This window comes from Mauremys reevesii, linkage group 10, assembly GCF_016161935.1.
Source record: "Mauremys reevesii isolate NIE-2019 linkage group 10, ASM1616193v1, whole genome shotgun sequence".
Lineage (NCBI taxonomy): Eukaryota > Metazoa > Chordata > Testudines > Geoemydidae > Mauremys > Mauremys reevesii.
The window spans coordinates 187845-207775 of NC_052632.1; the positions used below are offsets into that span (position 1 = coordinate 187845).

General features: G+C 43.4%; 1 protein-coding gene across 6 annotated transcripts in view; it reads right to left on the bottom strand.

Annotated features, from left to right (window-relative positions):
• The window catches only part of IQGAP1 (IQ motif containing GTPase activating protein 1), a 206228-nt gene that overhangs the window by 131544 nt on the left and 54753 nt on the right, over nt 1-19931 (bottom strand). For all 6 annotated transcript variants that reach the window (XM_039492768.1, XM_039492767.1, XM_039492766.1 and 3 more), the window contains 2 exons: nt 566-722; nt 69-146 (listed from right to left, as the gene is read on the bottom strand). In XM_039492768.1, the coding sequence (XP_039348702.1) occupies nt 69-146; nt 566-722 (235 nt within the window). The remainder of the gene's footprint in view (nt 1-68; nt 147-565; nt 723-19931) is intronic.

Here is a 19931-nt window from a genome sequence, read left to right on the forward strand (position 1 = left end):
TATTGAATCCTGTGTTGGCAAATTCATCCCACAACTTTCAAAGCCTGGCATTGCAGTGCAGAAATTACCTTGGGGAGTCCAATTTCAGCCATGGCATTCAACCACTGAATAACATTATCAGTATGACGGAAATGGAGACCAGTTGCCTGAAATAAAGAGGGGAGGGAAAAAAGCACATGAATCATCACAGCCACTGAGAGTACTAGGGAACTCTGCTAAGGCATTCTTCTGATAAGTGCTACTTACAACAGCTAAACTCTTCCAGGGATCTGAGGTCTTAGGTACTATGATGAAAGCTTTCTACAGCCAGTTATATTTAAGGCTTACAAAAGGTCAGTTTTCTCAGACTCTCACATGCACACAAACTCAGACTAAACTAGAGATCTTCCTTCATCTGATATTCTGTAGTTCAGGAAGAGTTAATTTACATTTTTTCAGTCTAAATTTGCCACAATCTATTACTCACTCATTCACTGACAGTTCCTCTACAACCATATGACCTGAAGTCTCCCTCCTATCTCAGACCTCTCTAGCCATCCTAGTTCCCAGAATCGAGAGGTCTCACCTTATATCTGGTTTGTTCCCGGTCATAGATTTTCTTCAGAGACACCACCTTGGGGGAGAAAAAGTTTCCAAGTTTGGCTAGATAGACTCCATTCCTTAGCCCCTCCTCCAGCTCTGTTGTGGGAGGTAAATCTTCATTAAGGCAGGCCTCCATCCATCTGAAAATGTAAAAGGACAGGAGTGGATCATTTGAGTGATGTGTTCCATTTACTCTCTTCTTGGGGGACATTAGCTGCTCATTTTCTGAGCAAGTTCACTGTTGCTGCTGCCACATCTTTTCCCATTGTATGATTTATGTATTAGGCACTGATGTGCAGTGTTATAAGACAGCGTGTACCACAAGATGCTGCTGTTTCGCCTCAGGTTTGAAGTGCTTCACTTCCAGCTTTTAGGCTACCTACGCTGAAGTTACTTCACATGAAAAAGTGAGCAGAAATATTGAACCCAAAAGTCTTTGAAAGTTTCACAAAAATATTTTTTTAAACAATCACTCTTATAAACATCCTCTTACCCATTAATTTATTTTCTCCTGGTCACTGTGTACTTTACATTTGCCTAAATATATTAGCCAAACTAAATTACCTCTAGTTTGAATCTTCCTCCTGAGTACAGACTCATCTGCTAGGTCTCTCTTTGTTGAGCTCCTCTATATTCAATATCACCAAATCCCACACCAGTTATTAGTGGCTCCATCCCACTGATTCAAGTTCTTTTAGTGCAGTCTCATAGCTGACGCCTCAGATTCTGTGGTCATGTTTGCCTCTCTTTCCTGTATTTTCTCCCATTCTTTTATATATTTCAGACTTTAATTTAAAATAAGTGAAGATACAGAATACTAGCTGCTACTGTAAGTGTGATCTCATTTTCATTACTAAAGAGTTCTGTATCCCCATCCAGTATCACAGCTTTCAATCAGCTCTCCCTTTATCTCTTATTTCTTCCTATCAAATTTAATGTCTGTTACTATAGTACCTGAAGATAACAAAGATTACAGAAAGTAAATAATCTGAACTAATGTCCCCACTGAGAAAATAAGTTTGGTTTTACCTCTTTAGGGAAGTTGTCATGGGAAATCTAATGTATACAGATAGGATTTATAGTTTGCTCTGAAGGAGGTAAGACCTTTGGTCATTCTAATATTTGTGGAAGGAATTTCCACAACCATGGTTCATCTTCTAAAAGATCTAGTGCCTTTCTCTGGAGCATGTGTCACTGTTACTTCTAGAGTTCAGAGTTCCTGAGGGACACACCTACCTTGGTAAGGTCATAGTGAAACAGATAAGTGATTTTCAAGATATTTAGGGTGTAGAAGATCAAGATCCAAATCTTAAAATCAGATCTGGTATTGCAACATGAGTAAGGCTAAGATTTAGTCATGGGTATTTTTGGTAAAAGCTATGGACAGGTCACGAGCTGTGAATTTTTATTTACTGCCCGTGACCTGTCCATGGCTTTTACCAAAAATACCCCTCGCTAAATCTCTACTTCTGGGGCACCATAGCTGGGGCAGGACCTGCTAAAGGGGGGCCTAACTCCAGTGCTGGGAGTTGACTGCCCCCTGACCACTGCTCCCGGGGACCGCTCTTCCAACAGCTTCCGGGCACCCCGGGACCACTGCTGCTCGGGTGGTCCCCAGGGCACCCCCAGGACCACTGCTGACACTAAACTGGGAGGAGTGGTTGATACGCTGGAGGGTAGGGATAGGATACAGAGGGACCTAGACAAATTAGAGGATTGGGCCAAAAGAAATATGATGAGGTTCAACAAGGACAAGTGCAGAGTCCTGCACTTAGGACGGAAGAATCCCATGCACTGTTACAGACTAGGGACCGAATGGCTGGGCAGCAGTTCTGCAGAAAAGGACCTAGGGGTTACGGTGGACGAAAAGCTGAATATGAATCAACAGTGTGCCCTTGTTGCCAAGAAGGCTAATGGCATTTTGGGTTGTATAAGTAGGGGCATTTCCAGCAGATCGAGGGATGTGATCATTCCCCTCTACTCAGCACTGGTGAGGCCTCATTTGGAGTACTGGGTCCAGTTTTGGGCCCCACACTACAAGAAGGATGTGGATAAATTGGAGAGAGTCCAGCGGAGGGCAACAAAAATGATTAGGGGGCTGGAGCACATGACTTATGAGGAGAGGCTGAGGGAACTGGGATTGTTTAGTCTGCAGAAGAGAAGAATGAGGGGGGATTTGATAGCTGCTTTCAACTACCTGAAAGGGGGTTCCAAAGAGGATGGATCTAGACTGTTCTCAGTGGTAGAAGATGACAGAACAAGGAGTAATGGTCTCAAGTTGCAGAGGGGGAGGTTTAGGTTGGACATTAGGAAAAACTTTTTCACTAGTAGGGTGGTGAAGCACTGGAATGGGTTACCTAGGGAGGTAGTGGAATCTCCTTCCTTAGAGGTTTTTAAGGTCAGGCTTGACAAAGCCCTGGCTGGGATGATTTAGTTGGGTTTGGTCCTGCTTTGAGCAGGGGGTTGGACTAGATGACCTCCTGAGGTCCCTTCCAACCCTGAGATTCTATGATTCTATGCTCAGGCTCTCCCTGGAGCCAGTCACACCAGCCACTGTTCCAGCAGTCCCTGGAGCCGCCCAAGCAGTGGCTGGTGCAGCTGGCCATGGGGCAGCCCCCGGGACTGTTGCTCAGATGCTCCCGGAGCCACCCCCAGGACTGCTCCTGGGGCCACCCCTGGGACCAGCCGCACCAGCCACTGCTTGTGCGGTCCCTGGAGCCAGCTGCCCAGGGCTGCCCAAGCAGTGGCCGGTGCAGCTGGCTCTGGGGCGGCCCCCGGGACCGCTGCTTGGGAGCTCCCCAGGGCTGCCACCAGGACTACTGTTTGGATGGTCCACGGGACCAGTGGCCGGTGCAGCTGGTCAGGTGGCCCCCAGAGCCAGCTAGCCCTGGGCCTCCTGAGCAGTGGCCAGTGTAGATGGCCCCAGATTGCTCCAGCAGTGGCTGGTGTGGCTGGCCTTGGGGTGCCCAAGCAGCTGGCCCCTTGGGCCAGTAGTTCAGGTGGCCCTGAAATCAGCCGCACCAGCTGCTGCAGAAGTCACGGAGGTCACTGAAAGTCACAGCCTTAAACATGAGCCACTGTACTGTATTGAGCTCAGATAACTTAAATACAAGGAAAGTAACACTGAACTGGGGGAGGAGTCCTGTCCGAAAGAAATCCAGCCAGTAAGACTGCTGAAGCTTGTGAGAAAGCCCTTTGCTTTGTGTTCATTTAGCTTGTTAAGTTGGACATTAATTGCATTTTATCTTTTATTTTCTCGTAACCAATTCTGACTTTATGCCTCATTACTTCTAATTACTTAAAATCTTTCTGTCGTTAATAAATTTGTTTTATTGTTTTAGCTAAACCAGTATGCTTAGGCTGAAGTGTTTGGGTAACTCTATTTGAGATAATAGGATTTGTGCGCATCATTTTCTATTCATAAAATGATGGACTTTATATGAGCTTGCATTGTCCAGGAGTGGGCTAGGCAGTATAAGACTCATTCTCACACTAGGTGGAGGCATTCCCAACTAAAAAATATGACTGCATTGACAAGAGTTAAACAATTGGTGTATAATTTGATCAGTTGGCTGGAGGAAGGGGGTCGGTGGTTCCTAAGATAATGGAGTCAGACAGTGGTAGTGGATTTGTTGGATCAGTGGTTAAGGGACACACCGCTGGACATCCATCAGACATTTCACATTGCTTATCATCCTGAAGCAGCGGGGCAAGTGGAAAGAATGAATAGAACCATTAAAACTGAATTAGATCAATCTGGCCCCTCAGCGTGCTTATTTGAGTTGGACGATGGGGACAGAGTTAGGTCCATGACAGTCAGCTCAAAGCATACAAAGGTAGGCAAAGAAAGCAGCAAGACATGGTTTCTTCCCTTTTTGTCTTGCAGGTCTGCAACCATGACATGGTGGAGGCTTACAACATTGTGTCTCCTGATGTGGAGGGCATGGAGATGGTCCCAAGGTTCAGAGACACTCCAGTCAGTGATCCCCTGGTCCCAAACCACCACAGAAGTATGTCAGACCCCAGCTGTACAATAAGAATGGACAGAAAAATGATCTACTACTTACCATCTGGGGCTAAATGGGATTATCAGCCTTTCTGGGAAATTTGTCTTGTTCGGACATTGGGGTAGTATCTGGGGCAATTGAGAACTACAAGGGGCGTGTTCAGGTGGTATCTGTGGCCCAAAGTGGACAACTACAGAAGGGGCTGTATGGTTTGAAAGTTTATGGGTATATAATACATCCCAGGAAAATATTAGTATATAAATATACTGTTAAATAAATATTAGTATATAAAGAAGTTAGGGTTTTTTCTAAGGCAAAACAATTGTACTTCAGTAGCTCCAGGATGGTTGGTGAGTGTATATGTAAATAAAGTCCAGCTGGTTTTGGTGGCAAAGAACAAACAATACACAACACAGTACCTCTATCATAAACCCCCCTGAAAATTATGCTCTTCCTCTATGTCCCATGACCACTCCATGGCCAGAAAGTGGTATTTTTATACTCTCCACTCATGAAACAGTGGTAGATGATGTAGGGTGGATATACCTCTCATTTATTTTGGATTTTATTAAATACAGATTCCCTGGGACCTGCTTAGTCCTATATAAGAAATGGTTTACCAATAATATTAAATCCCAGATCAGATTATGACAGAGTCCTGTGGGAGGCATACATCAATTGCTTAAAAATACTAGGAAGAAAAGAGATACTTTGGCAACTACATTGGGTGAAGCAGGAGTTGGGGTTTCACTATGCAGTTCTACGGACACTGAAGGGTCAAATCTTAGAATTAACTTTTTAGCCAACGGTTTTGGAAAAACAATCAGAAAAGGAGGTGGGTTCAATAGCCTAACACTGCAGCAGGACATGGTAACTATTAGTAATATGCACTCCATTGCATAAACTTTGAAAGGAATTAATATATCTGTAAATATTGTGAGTCATTGAGTAACAACATTTCTCAATAAATTATTTACAGCATATATGGTATTTAACTTGTTATGCATTTAACACAAGACAGAAAGTGGGCGGAAAGGTCAAGATTGTTAAACAGCACACTGATCTAGATCACACTAGTGGAAAAGGAAATGTATTATTGAAAAGAAAATGTGGAATTTCTTTGGCTAGAATGTCGTAGGCCTTGGGCACCACATGAAATTAATAATGGGACTTTGCCCAATCATGACTGCTATTCCCAAATGGACAGCAAGTCCTACAGAATTAGTATGTGTTACCAGTATGGGTATTTTGAGAATCGAACATATAGACAACGGTATGCTAAAGTTAATTTGGCAACAAAGGATGGTGTTGAGATAAACACCACATGTTGTTAAAGAACCAGGCACAGTTAGATGGTTCTGTGTTAGGGCAGATTAATCACCAAGGACTGAGTGAAAGAGGTGGTACAGTTCAGTGATACCGTGTGTGCACTGGGATGCCACCACTTTTCAGTTGGTACAATGCCATATTAGGGGAACCTGAATGGGTTTTGTCTAAAGCTCATCTCTCTCTGTCTCAGATTGGAACCCATGCACTATAGCCATAGCTATACAGATTGAGGAGAACATGACAGAGGAAGTGATGGACAACAATGAATGGGAATAATTAGTGACTAGTCTCTTTGTACCCCTATCTCCCTTGTCCATTAACACAATTGATTTAAAAAAGAGAAACATACAGCAACTCATGCCTATTACCCAATTGATAGCTGAGCAACAACAAATTGGGGACAGTGCTGTACAGGCTATGGAAACACCTTGGTAGGCCATACCAGCAGAGATGAGCTTGCATCACGTGGTGGGTAGTTGAAGTTTAGTCTTCATGGTAGTTCAAACAACAACAACTATTGTGATCATGGGAATGAGCTGCTGGATAATAAATTTGAAAAAGCAAGCACAGAAAGAAAGATGATGCAAATGAAACAAATGCAAACACAGGAGAAAACAAAAGGGTGTGGAATTTAGGGCTGGCTTAGCTGACAAGGGCAGGTCCAAGTTAAGACAAGACAAGCCCAAACATGTAATTGCTGAAACAACTAACTATTGTGACCATGTTTAGTAAATAAGGGAGCCATAAACTAACTAAATTAACTCTTGTGGGTATATTTATAGTAAACAAAGTAGGCAGAAAAAACACTGAATGTATAAGTTTGCTTTACGCAATCTGCAAAGCGACTGGTCTTTATATGCAAGAAGTATAGCTAGGAAAGATGCATATACATTATGTGGCACAAATTGGAATCGTAGTAGCACCCTTTACCAAACCCCCCCGTGTCTGCACCTGGCCTGAATGGGCAAAGGGCTGTTACATGCTGTCATAGGTCTTCTCCCCCACTTGGAGCTTTTGGGTTCCAAGATGGGGACCTGCATGGACTCCTCTAAACTAAAATCCTAGTTTAGATCTGGTTCTCGCTGCCACCAGTCAGTTTAAAGTGTCTGACACACTCCCTGTTCCCCCAAAACTTTTCCTGGGGAACACAGATTCAAACTTGAATCTCAACACAAAAGGAAACAAACCATTTCCCTCCTCCCCTCTCCTATTGCTTAGGAGAGATACCTGATTCAAACTCCTTGAATCAAACAAAGAGGGATTCACTTTTCCCCCTCCCCTTCCCCTCAAAATCCAAACAAGGGAAGAAATCAATCAAGTTCTAAAAAGAAAAGATTTTATTAAAGAAAGAAAAAAAAAAGTACACTCTCTCTGTATTACCAGGATGCAAAAATACAGGGTCTAACTTATAAAAACTGGAGAGACTTCCCCTCCCTCCTCCTCAGCATAATCAAAGTAACAGCAAAAAGAAATAAAGAATTCCTTCAGCAAACACACAATTGCAAATATAGAAAGCAACTCAAAAGACTAATCCGCCTTTTTAACTAATACTCACTATACTGGATAGTAGGAAATACTCCAGGAGAACTTGGAGACATGTCTGGCCTCTCTTAGATCCAAAGAGAGCACACAGAGCAAACAAGGAACACAGACAAAGCCTTCCCTCCACAGAGATTTGAAATTATCTTGTCCCTTGATTGGTCCTCTGGTCAGGTGTTTCTCAGGTTACTGAGCTTGTTAACCCTTTACAGGTAAAAGAGACTTTAACCCTTAACTATCTGTTTATGATACATGCCTAACAAACTAACCTAAGTGATGAGCTGGAGTCAAATTGAGTTTTTTAGATTCCAGAGAATTGGATGACTTGTTATCCCAGAACTGGACATAGTGTTCCGGATAAGCTAAGTGGAAAAGATCTCAGAGGGAATCCCAACGCTAACCAGCCATAGGATCCAAAGAAGGGATTATAAAAGTTAGGGATCATATGGAATTTGTAATGATAGATAAAGGCACTGAGATGTCGAAAATCAAGGATGGGTCTCCAACTCCCTTTTTTCTTTGGGATTAAGATGTAACAGGAATAAAAAAAACTTTACCTATGACCTCTAGGGCAGGGGTTCTCAAACTGGGGATCAAGACCCCTCAGGGGGTTTCAAGGTTATTAGATGGGGGGGTCGCAAGCTGTCAGCCTCCACCCTAAACCCCGATTTATAATAGTGTTAAATATATAAAAAAGTGTTTTTAATGTATAAGCAAGGAGTCGCGCTCAGAGGCTTGCTATGTGAAAGGGGTCACCAGTACAAAAGTCTGAGAACCACTGCTCTAGGGGTCCTTACTCCACTGCTCCCAGTTGTAGGAGGGGACCTACTTCTTGCTTCAACAAACTCGCATCACAAGAGTCCCTGAAGAGAGACAGAGTGAGACGGGGTTTCAACAGTTTGCAACTGGATGGGATACCAACAATGGCATGAAATTTTACTCCTGCCTTATGTCCGGACTATGGGGCAGCTGAGGAAGTGGCAGATGGTCGCCTCTGCCTCAGGGGCTCTAAAGATCTCTGGTGAGAATAGTATTGTTTTTGTCTATAGAAAGGCTGTTGGTTCTGTTGCTTCCTCTTTAGGACTGAAAGATAACAATCCCAAAGATTGCAAGATAGTCTACAAACCTTTCAGGGTATGGAATACCTCATCCAGACCAGTTTTAAATAGCTCAGTGCCCTCAAATGAGAGGTCCTCAATGGTAACCTGATCTCCTTCAGGATCCCGGATGCCTGTAGCCAAGAGGACTTTCACACAGCAATCATAGTGGTCATGATCCTTACTGCCATATCAGACCACATTTAGTGCCACCTGAAGTGCTGTCTTGATTGTAAACTGATCTTCTCACATGAAGGATTTCCATTCCTCCTGGCATTCTTTTGGGAGCTTATCAAGGAAGTTAGAGAGCTTGTTCCAGATCAAGACATCATATTTTGAGAGTAAAGCCTGGTAACTGGCTTACTTTCATCTGTAGTCTTGCTGATGAGTAGATTTTTCTATCAGAGAGACCTAGCTTCTTTGGGTCCTTCTTGTGTGCGGTGTGGACTTTAGCTGAACCTGTAGTCTGGATTTCTCTTAAACTGTCTGGACCAGAGCGGCCAGGATAGAGTGCTAATAGAAATACTCAGATCTCTTAGCCAGCACCTATATCTCCTATCAGCTCTTTTGGAGGCAGCTAGTATCAAGATAGGTATGTGTCATATGGTCTTGCCAAATTCAAGTAGCACTTAATATATGGGCCATAGCCAGTCTCCCTGTGGTTTAGAGCCAATGAATGTTGAGAAGCTTGTGTTGCTTGCACCAGATGATCTCCAGTGTGACAGCCAGCGTCTTCACCGTTCTCTTCATTAAGTCTTGAAAAACCTTTAGTACATCCAATGAGGTCATAGATGTATGGGGGTAGGTCAATCGTCTCATCTGAAGACAAAGATGAGATGGCAGGTGGCACTGCTTGATACTAATTCAGTGGATTGTTCATCCCGCTGTACTACTCTTCACCTTTCTTTAGCTGTGGCTGGGTCAAACATGGTGCCAGTGCAGGTTCTAACTGCTTCTTAGGTAATGGAGATCTGGCCCTGAATACTATGAAGGACACTGGCTTCCTCAAATATGAGTCCACAGCCACTGTGCTAGTAGGCACAGTGAGGGGGAGGGCACATACTAACAGAGGTGAACCCTACATGACCCAATGACTTCCTGGGACCTCTCACAGATTCATCCCTAGACGCCCTTCCAGACTCTCACTATGTTACCATGTAGGCAAAGGTGAATGCTCAGGGGAGCACTATGCTTCTCTGAGGATGACAAGAAGGAATAAACCTTCTTGAGGGGAGGGGTGGTCCTGTCAGAAGTACCCTCCCTACTAGGAGCTGAAGACAGTATCATGGGTGAATGAGAGGCAAAGAATTTGAGAATAACCTCTGAGTCTCTCAATAAGAGGTGACCCAAGTCCAGGCCTACAGCTAAATCACTATATAGCAAGAATTTTCTTGTTCCAATATGGTGAACAGTCGGACATCTGGTATTAGTGTCAGACAGTACCAAAGAGGCAGATGCTGCCATAGCTAGGGCGCTTGGTGCTGAGGTTGCGCTGGACAACCAGTGCTAGATGCAGTGAAGTCCTTGCTCTAGGAAGGAACTGTCAGTGTAGCATAGTCTGGTACAAGGTACCAGAATGGAAGTCAGATTTCAAGGTCTTGGTGAAGGGGCTCAAAGAGAGGATTTGCCTTTTGCCTGGAGTTGGAGAAGGAGACTGGTGCCTGCCCTGGTCCCACGAATGTTGCTCCTTTTGGTCCCTTTCATAAGTCAATGCCAAATGGGGCCTGTAAGAAATGGTATGAGAGCTCAGTATGAAGTCTTTGTTCACCATGTGATTGATGCAACTGATGGAACTTGTCCATAGGGCTGCCAGGGTCCAAGGAGGACTGTATCAATTTTTCAAGGAGGAAGAGCTTGAGCCGTGTCTCTCTCACTTCCTGCATGTTTGGAGAAGGATCAGCATACAGAACAGTATTCTGGGGCATGTTGCATGGAAATCAGCCAGTAGGGCAGCATCAGCTGAAAGTTCAGTTGAGAATTTACTCTTGACCGAACTCTTTATAGAAACTAATAACTGGAAAAAACTTCTTGAGCGCATCCTGAATGTCATCCTTTTTCTTTCTGAGTGGGGATTGGCTTTCTTTGATGCCAGTCAACATATTGGTGATTGTGCAAATGGAAACTGTCTAGGCATAGTTGAGCTCCTCAGCAAATATGACCCACTTTTTATCAGAGCATGTTAAATGTGTTCGAGAATCGCAGGAGAGTCAAAAGTGAATGCAAGTCCATTATCTCTCCACACGCATACAAAACAAGTTTATTGAGCTATGTGGGTCATTCGTACACACAATTCTTGATAAGATTCGAAATGCCAAGTATTTTTAATCATAGTTGATACCACTCCAGATTGTTCTCACAAGGAACAGACTGCTATGGTTATTCAATATGTTAAGATTGTAGATAGCTCAAAATTTTCAACCGAATAATAGTTTATTTTGTTTGATAATTTCACAAGAAAAACTGGAAAAGAAATTGCTGCTCAAATACTAGCAATTCTAGAAGGTTTTAAGTTAGATTTTCAAGTCTGCATTGGTCAAGCCTATGACAATGGATCTAATATGGATGGGAAGTACAAAGGTGTACAAGCAGTTCTGCTTGAGCATAATTCAAACTATTTTCTCCAGCTGTGGAAACCACACACTAAACCTTGTCGTTGTTTACTGTGCCTAATCATGCAAGAAGGCAATTACTTACTTTGGAACTGTTTAGCAAATGTACAATCTCTTCACTAGCAGTCTACAAAGGTGGAAATTCTCAAGCAGTATCTTCCTGTTTCACTGCATGGGATGTCCAAAACTAGATGGTCTGCATGGATTGATGGTGTTCAGCCAGTTGCACAGCATTTGAAGTCAGTGAGAAAGGCTTTAAATGAGCTTGAATCTCTCAATCTCACTGCACAGGCTTGAACTGAACTTCAGTCTATTCAGAAACACATGTCCAAATTTGAATGCATTCTGATGTCATCTTTGTGGATGACGGTACTTACAATGATCCACCAAACTAATCTGGTAATTAAAGCACACAATGCTACACTTGATGTTGAGAGGGATAACACTGAAAGTCTTATCAATGACATTCAACATATTCGTGAACAATGGGATGCAATCCTGACTGAGTCCAAATTAGTAGCGCAGAATATTGGCATTTCATCTGAGTTCTCCACCAATCGAAACTTACCAACTGAATTTGATGCCGAGCAGCATTATAGGGTCAATGTCTTCCTTGTCATCATTGACTCTATTCAATCAGGACTTACAGGTAAGTGGGGAACATGGAGACCTGGGACATGGGTCGGAAACAAGAGGGAGTGCGGGCTATAATGGCAGAGAGAAAGGAGGGTCAGGGCAAAACTGGGAGGCAAGATCAAACCAGTATCTTAGATGCCTATATACAAATGCGAGAAGTATGGGTAATAAGCAGGAAGAACTGGAAGTGCTAATAAATAAATACAACTATGACATTGTTGGCATCACTGAAACTTGGTGGGATAATAAACATGATTGGAATGTTGGTGTGGATGGGTACAGCTCACTCAGGAAGGCTAGATGGGTAAAAAGGGAGGAGGTGTTGCCTTATATATTAAAAATGTACACACTTGGACTGAGGTGGAGATGGACATAGGAGACAGAAGTGTTGAGAGTCTCTGGGTTAGGCTAAAAGGGGTAAAAAACAAGGGCGAGGTCGTGCTAGGAGTCTACTACAGGCCACCTAACCAGGTGGAAGAGGTGGATGAGGCTTTTTTTAAACAACTAACAAAATCATCCAAAGCCCAAGATTTGGTGGTGATGGGGGACTTCAACTATCCAGATATATGCTGAAAAATAACACCGCCGGGCACAGACTATCCAATAAGTTCTTGGACTGCATTGCAGACAAGTTTTTATTTCAGAAGGTTGAAAAAGCTACTGGGGGAAGGTGTTCTAGACTTGATTTTAACAAATAGGGAAGAACTCATTGAGAATTTGAAAGTAGAAAGCAGCTTGGGTGAAAGTGATCATGAAATCATAGAGTTTGCAATTCTAAGGAAGGGTAGAAGGGAGTACAGCAAAATAGAGACAATGGATTTCAGGAAGGCGGATTTTGGTAAACTCAGAGAGCTGATAGGTAAGGTCCCATGGGAATCAAGACTGAGGGGGAAAACAACTGAGGAGAGCTGGCAGTTTTTCAAAGGGACACTATTAAGGGCCCAAAAGCAAGTTATTCTACTGGGTAGGAAAGATAGAAAATGTGGCAAAAGACCACCTTGGCTTAACCACGAGATCTTGCATGATCTAAAAAAATAAAAAGGAGTCTCATAAAAAATGGAAACTAGGACAGATTACAAAGGATGAATATAGGCAAATGACACAGGAATGCAGGGGCAAGATTAGAAAGGCAAAGGCAAAAATGAGCTCAAACTAGCTATGGGAATAAAGGGAAACAAGACGACTTTTTATCACTACATTAGAAGCGAAAGGAAGACCAAGGACAGGGTAGGCCCACTGCTCAGTGAGGAGGGAGAAACAGTAACAGGAAACTTGGAAATGGCAGAGATGCTTAATGACTTCTTTGTTTTGGTCTTCACTGAGAAGTCTGAAGGAATGCCTAACAGAGTGAATGCTTATGGGAAGGGGGTAGGTTTAGAAGATAAAATAAAAAAAGAACAAGTTAAAAATCACTTAGAAAAGTTAGATGCCTGCAAGTCACCAGGGCCTGATGAAATGCATCCTAGAATACTCAAGGAGCTAATAGAGAGGTATCTGAGCCTCTAGCTATTATATTTGGAAAATCATGGGAGACGGGAGAGATTCCAGATTACTGGAAAAGGGCAAATATAGTGCCCATCTATAAAAAGGGAAATAAAAACAACCCAGGAAACTACAGACCAGTTAGTTTAACTTTCTGTGCCAGGGAAGATAATGGAGCAAGTAATTAAGGAAATCATCTGCAAACACTTGGAAGGTGGTAAGGTGATAGGGAATAGCCAGCATGGATTTGTAAAGAACAAATCGTGTCAAACCAATCTGATAGCTTTCTTTGATAGGATAACGAGTCTTGTGGATAAGGGAGAAGCGGTGGATGTGGTATACCTAGACTTTAGTAAGGCATTTGATACGGTCTCGCATGATATTCTTATCGATAAACTAGGCAAATACAATTTAGACGGGGCTACTACAAGGTGAGTGCATAACTGGCTGGATAACCGTACTCAGAGAGTAGTTATTCATGGTTCCCAATCCTGCTGGAAAGGTATAACAAGTGGGGTTCCGCAGGGGTCTGTTTTGGGACCGGCTCTGTTAATAAATTATAATTAATTAATTATAATTAATTGGAGATATACCAATCTCCTAGAACTGGAAGGGACCTTGAAAGGTCATCGAGTCCAGCCCCCTGCCTTCACTAGCAGGACCAAGTACTGATTTTTTGCCCCAGATCCCTAAGTGGCCCCCTCAAGGATTGAACTCACAACCCTGGATTTAGCAGGCCAATGCTCAAATCACTGAGCTATCCCTCCCCCCAACGACTTAGATATTGGAATAGAAAGTACGCTTATTAACTTTGCAGATAATACCAAACTGGGAGGGATTGCAACTGTTTTGGGGGACAGGGTGATAATTCAAAATGATCTGGACAAATTGGAGATATGGTCTGAGGTAAACAGGATGAAGTTTAACAAAGACAAATGTAAAGTGCTCCACTTAGGAAGGAAAAAATCAGTTTCACACATACAAAATGGGAAGAGACTGTCTAGGAAGGAGTACGGCAGAAAGGGATCTAGGGGTTATAGTGGACCACAAGCTAAATATGAGTCAACAGTGTGATGCTGTTGCAAAAAAAGCAAACGTGATTCTGAGATGCATTAACAGGTGTGTTGTGAGCAAGACACGAGAAGTCATTCTTCCGCTCTACTCTGCACCAGTTAGGCCTCAACTGGAGTATTGTGTCCAGTTCTGGGCACCGCATTTCAAGAAAGATGTGGAGAAATTGGAGAAGGTCCAGAGAAGAGCAACAAGAATGATTAAAGGTCTTGTGAACATGACCTATGAAGGAAGGCTGAAAGAATTGGGTTTGTTTAGTCTGGAAAAGAGAAGACTGAGAGGGGACACGATAGCAGTTTTCAGGTATCTAAAAGGGTGTCATCAGGAGGAGGGAGAAAACTTGTTCACCTTAGCCTCTAAGGATAGAATAAGAAGCAATGGGCTTAAACTGCAGCAAGGGAGGTTTAGGTTGGACATTAGGAAAAAGTTCCTAACTGTCAGGGTGGTTAAACACAGGAATAAATTGCCTAGGGAGGTTGTGGAATCTCCATCTCTGGAGATATTTAAGAGTAGGTTAGATAAATGTCTATCAGGGATGGTCTAGACAGTATTTGGTCCTGCCATGAGGGCAGGGGACTGGACTCGATGACCTCTCGAGGTCCCTTCCAGTCCTAGAATCTATGTATCTGAGTCACTGCGACTAATTTGTACCCTTTTTGGGTTTCTTTGGCAGTTCAACAGACTGAGTAATGAAAATCTACTTTCTACAACTGAACAATTTCAGCAACAGTACAAGAAATTTCAAAAGAACGAAGTGACGAGGTCATCTTCCTCAAATGAGTATACTCCACAAACTTTAAATTGGATTGCAAGCCAAAGGAATTGCTTCAATAAATACTTGAACTTGGACTCTCTGGGGCATTTCTTAATATCACAATTAGATTGCGTATTTTTGTCAGTTTGCCTGCATCAGTGGCTTCCGGTGAACGCACCTTCAATGTGTTGAAGCGGGCAAAGAACTATCACCATTCAACTGTTGGACAAGAGCGTTTGAATGGGCTTGCCATGCTTAATATCAACTGTGACGTTGCACGAAAGCTAGATTTTTCCTCAATAATTAGTGCATTTGCACAGAAAAAGTCTAGAAAAGCATTTGTTAAATAAAAAATATTCAAATTATGTCTCACTCTTTTTTTGGTGCCTTATTTTGTTTTCATGTGTCATCATCTTTTATTTTAATTATGGCTGGGGCCTCAAAAACTGGAAGTGGCCCAGGCTTCTCTGAACCTCTGAGAGGGCCTGAGAGCAAGAGATGCAGACGCTGCAGGGGTTCCATATTAGAGCCACGGTTGGAAAAAAAGAACTGAGTGTTGGTTGAGAATGCTCCATCCTTTATGCTCTCAGCCAGCAGTTCTCAAACGTGTGGGTCAGGACCACAAAGTGGGTAAAAAACCCATTTTAATGGGGTCACCGGGGCCAGCATTAGACTTGCTGGGACCAGGGACTGAAGCTGAATCCTGAGCATATTCCCCCCTAGGGCAGCGGGACTCAGGCTCCAGCCCCCTCCCCCACACCCGCAGCACTCGGGCTCCAGCCCCCTCACCTGGGGCGGCGGGGCTTGGGCTCCTCCCCACCCCTGGGGTCATATAGAAATTTTGTTGTCACAAGGGAGTTGCAGTGCAATGAAGTTTGAGAACCGCTGTTCTCGGCTATGGGAGACAGGATGGCACTCAGGGAACAGGCATGGCCCCAAAAGACACTGTTATTCATAAGAATCTGATCTCGTACACATGAGGCACATATGCACCCAGAGCAGAATCTGTGCGGACAATCACTTAAAGAAGAATTTGATCTTCTTTTCACGACAACCCTCTTAACATAGCAGCCTCAGTGCATTTATAGTTGGCAGAAGAAGGCTCAGTGTTCTTGTGTTCCTGCATCTGAGTGACAACTGGACAGACTATCCCATACAGCCCATCAAAAAAGCAATAAGCCATGAAATTAATGAATCTGTAATTCAAGAAGGATGTTGAAAAACTGGAATAGATCAGAAAAGAGCCATGAGAATGATTAAAGGATTAGAAAATATGCTGTATATTGACAGACTTAAAAAGCTCAATTTATTTAGCTTAACAAAAGAAGAGGTAAAGGGTTGACTGGATTACAGTCTATAAGTATCTGCATGGGGAACAAATATTTCATAGTGGTCACTTCAGTTTAGCAGAGAAAAGTATAACATGATCCAATGGCCAGAAGGAGAAGCTAGACAAATTCAGACCGCAAATAAGGCATAAACTTTAAACAGTGAGGGTAAATAACCACTGGAACAATTTCCCAAGGGTTGTGGTGGATTCTCCACCACTTACAATTTTTATATCAAGACTGGATGTTTTTTCTAAAAGGAAATTACTCTAGGAATTATTTTGGGGAAATTCTATGGCCTGTCTTATATAGGAGATCAGGCTAAGTGATCCCAATGATTCCTTCTGTCCTTAGAAGCAGCAAAGAATCCTGTGGCACCTTATAGACTAACAGACATTTTGCAGCATGAGCTTTCGTGGGTGAATACCCACTTCTTCGGATGCAAGTAGTGGAAATTTCCAGGGGCAGGTTTATATATGCAAGCAAGAAGCAAGCTAGAGATAACGAGGTTAGTTCAATCAGGGAGGATGAGGCCCTGTTCTAGCAGTTGAGTGAAAACCAAGGGAGGAGAAACTGGTTCTGTAGTTGGCAAGCCATTCACAGTCTTTGTTTAATCCTGAGCTGATGGTGTCAAATTTGCAGATGAACTGGAGCTCAGCAGTTTCTCTTTGAAATCTGGTCCTGAAGTTTTTTTGCTGCAGGATGGCCACCTTAAGATCTGCTATTGTGTGGCCAGGGAGGTTGAAGTGTTCTCCTACAGGTTTTTGTATATTGCCATTCCTAATATCTGATTTGTGTCCATTTGTCCTTTTCCTTAGAGACTGTCCAGTTTGGCCAATGTACATAGCAGAGGGGCATTGCTGGCATATGATGGCATATATTACATTGGTGGACGTGCAGGTGAATGAACCAGTGATGGTGTGGCTGATCTGGTTAGGTCCTGTGATGGTGTCGCTGGTGTAGATATGTGGGCAGAGTTGGCATCGAGGTTTGTTGCATGGATAGGTTCCTGAGTTAGAGTTACTATGGTGCGGTGTGCAGTTACTGGTGAGAATATGCTTCAGGTTGGCAGGTTGTCTGTGGGCGAGGACTGGCCTGCCACCCAAGGCCTGTGAAAGTGTGGGATCATTGTCACAAAGATGTTCATAGGCAAAACAATCTCAATGTGGCCACACAGAACAATCACTTCTGGAATGAACAGGTGTTCTCCCACAGTTTATTTAAACAATGCCTTCAGCTTTGAGAGATTCTACTAGTTGGAGAGAGATTCCTTATACCTTAACATGGAGTAATACCAATTGAACCAGTAATCTCCCAAGCCACTAGAAATTTACGTGCACCCACGTATGCAGAAAAATAGGGAATGACCTTCTTCTCCCTCAGCCAGGCAGAGCAGTCTTCTGCAGCAGCTTGATAGGATTATTATTAATCATTTCAATTACAGTAGCATTTAGGAACCCCAGTAACAGGTCAGAGCCCTACTGTGCTTGACAAAGTACAAACAAAAACAGTCTCTGCCCTAAAGACCTCACAATCAACATGCTAGACAGGATGAAACAGGTGAACAAAACAGACAAATCAGATGGGGAGGTGGTATTGGAGATAATTAAAACAAATAGTTTTGCAGTAAAGCAGAAGTCATAGTCTGGCACTTGTCTAACTAATGCCATACAGATGAGATTCGTAGGCACCACAGCAGAGATAGATTTTAAGAAAGAATTTAAAAGAACATACAGTAGCAGCTCTCCAAATTTTACTGTTTGCTGAATCTTTCCCATGCATAGAGGACTGCATGGGGAAAAGTGCAGAGATGTTTTAGGGAGAAGCAATAAGGCAAATGATCAAGACTGTTGTCAGAGGTCAAGCAAAGGTAGAGGCTGACAGCTTGATAAATTAGTAGACCTAATAGAAAGGATTCAGCTAACCTGGGAAGGACCATAAATGCAAGGATAAGGAGATTGTATTTGATGCAATGGAGGAGGAGCAGCAGCCAGTGGATGGAGGCAAAGAGGGGGTAATGATGTGACAAGGCAGGAAGATGATCCTTGCGGCTATGTTTTGAATGGACTTGAGAGGGACAATATGGGAAGCGTCAAGGCCAGAGAGAATGAGATAGCTGAGTCATGAAATGATGAGGCCTGAACAGCCTTGGCAGTCTAGGTAGAGAGAAAAGGTCAAATCTTTGAAATTTTATGCAGATAGAAAGTTGCAAGACCTGGATATGGCCTTCATCTCTATGTCAAGCGAGAGGGCAGATGAGAAAGATGACTCCCAGATTACAGGCCTGAGTGGCCAGGAGGAGGATGGTGAAGAGAAATGTGGGAGAGGGTAAGACTTGGGAGGAGCAGGGGGGAGAAAGATCAAAAGCTCAGTTTTGGTCATGCTGATCTTAAGTTATCAGCTGGACATCCATGTAGTGATGTTAGAAAGTAAAGGCCAAGATGCGAGATTGGAGGGAGGGAGGGAGATAGGCCTTCAGAAGAGATGTACATTTGCAAGCCATCAGAGTAGAGACGGTATTTGAAGCTATGTTTGTAGATAAGAGCACCTACATATAGGGTGTCAAAAAAGAACAGTAGGAGCCAAAGACAGAGCCTTGGGGTGGGGTGGGGTGGGGTGGGGTGGAGGGGAAGGGGGTGGGACAGAACACCTACTGAAGAAGGGAGAAGGACCCACCAAACAAGACACTGATGGAGTGGTTGAAGAACCATGAGAAGGATGGAGTCACAAAAGCCAAAGGAATGCAGTATTTTAGCAAGTAGGGTATGGCCAAAGCCATGCAGAGATCAAGCAGGATGTAGAAGTGGAGGTCCTATGATTTGGCCAGGAAGTGGTCATTCAGAACCTTCATGAGAGCAGTTACAGTTGAGCAGAGGAGACAAAATCCAGATTGGAGTGGTCAAGGATGGAACTGGAGGAGAGGAACTCCAGGCAGCAGTTCTAAACTGCACTTGAATGAACCTGGAAATAAAGGGGAGACAGGGTGACAAATAGGCAAGCAGGGGGGATCATGGGCTTGTTTCCTCATTAAAAGGGAGACTAAAGCATGCTGGTATTGTGAGGAGAGGAAGCCTGAGGAGAGTGAGACTGAGAGTGAAGGAGGGGGTCATTGGGACAAATGCAGGAATTATAAAGAGGAGAGCAGACGGGACACTTCCTTGACAATGATGAGGCCAAGGGCAGAATGGAAGGCAGCGAGAGGAAGGTCACATCAAACTGTGTTGATTTTCTCCTTCAAAATGTCTGAGATCCTGTTAAAGTGAAAACTGTGGGCAAGAAAGCTAAGATTTAAGAAAGGAATCAGAGGTGGCAAATAGGGGGCTAGGATCGCAGCCTGGGATTCAATTAGGGTGGAAACATTGTTGTCTAGGTAGAAAGTGACACAATTGAAAAAAAGAAACCACACTGTAGAGCCGGAAAGCAACATGGTTGTAAGACTACCACAGAGACGGAAGTTCCCTATTTACTCTTCCACTGGCTACACTAGAGTGAAATAT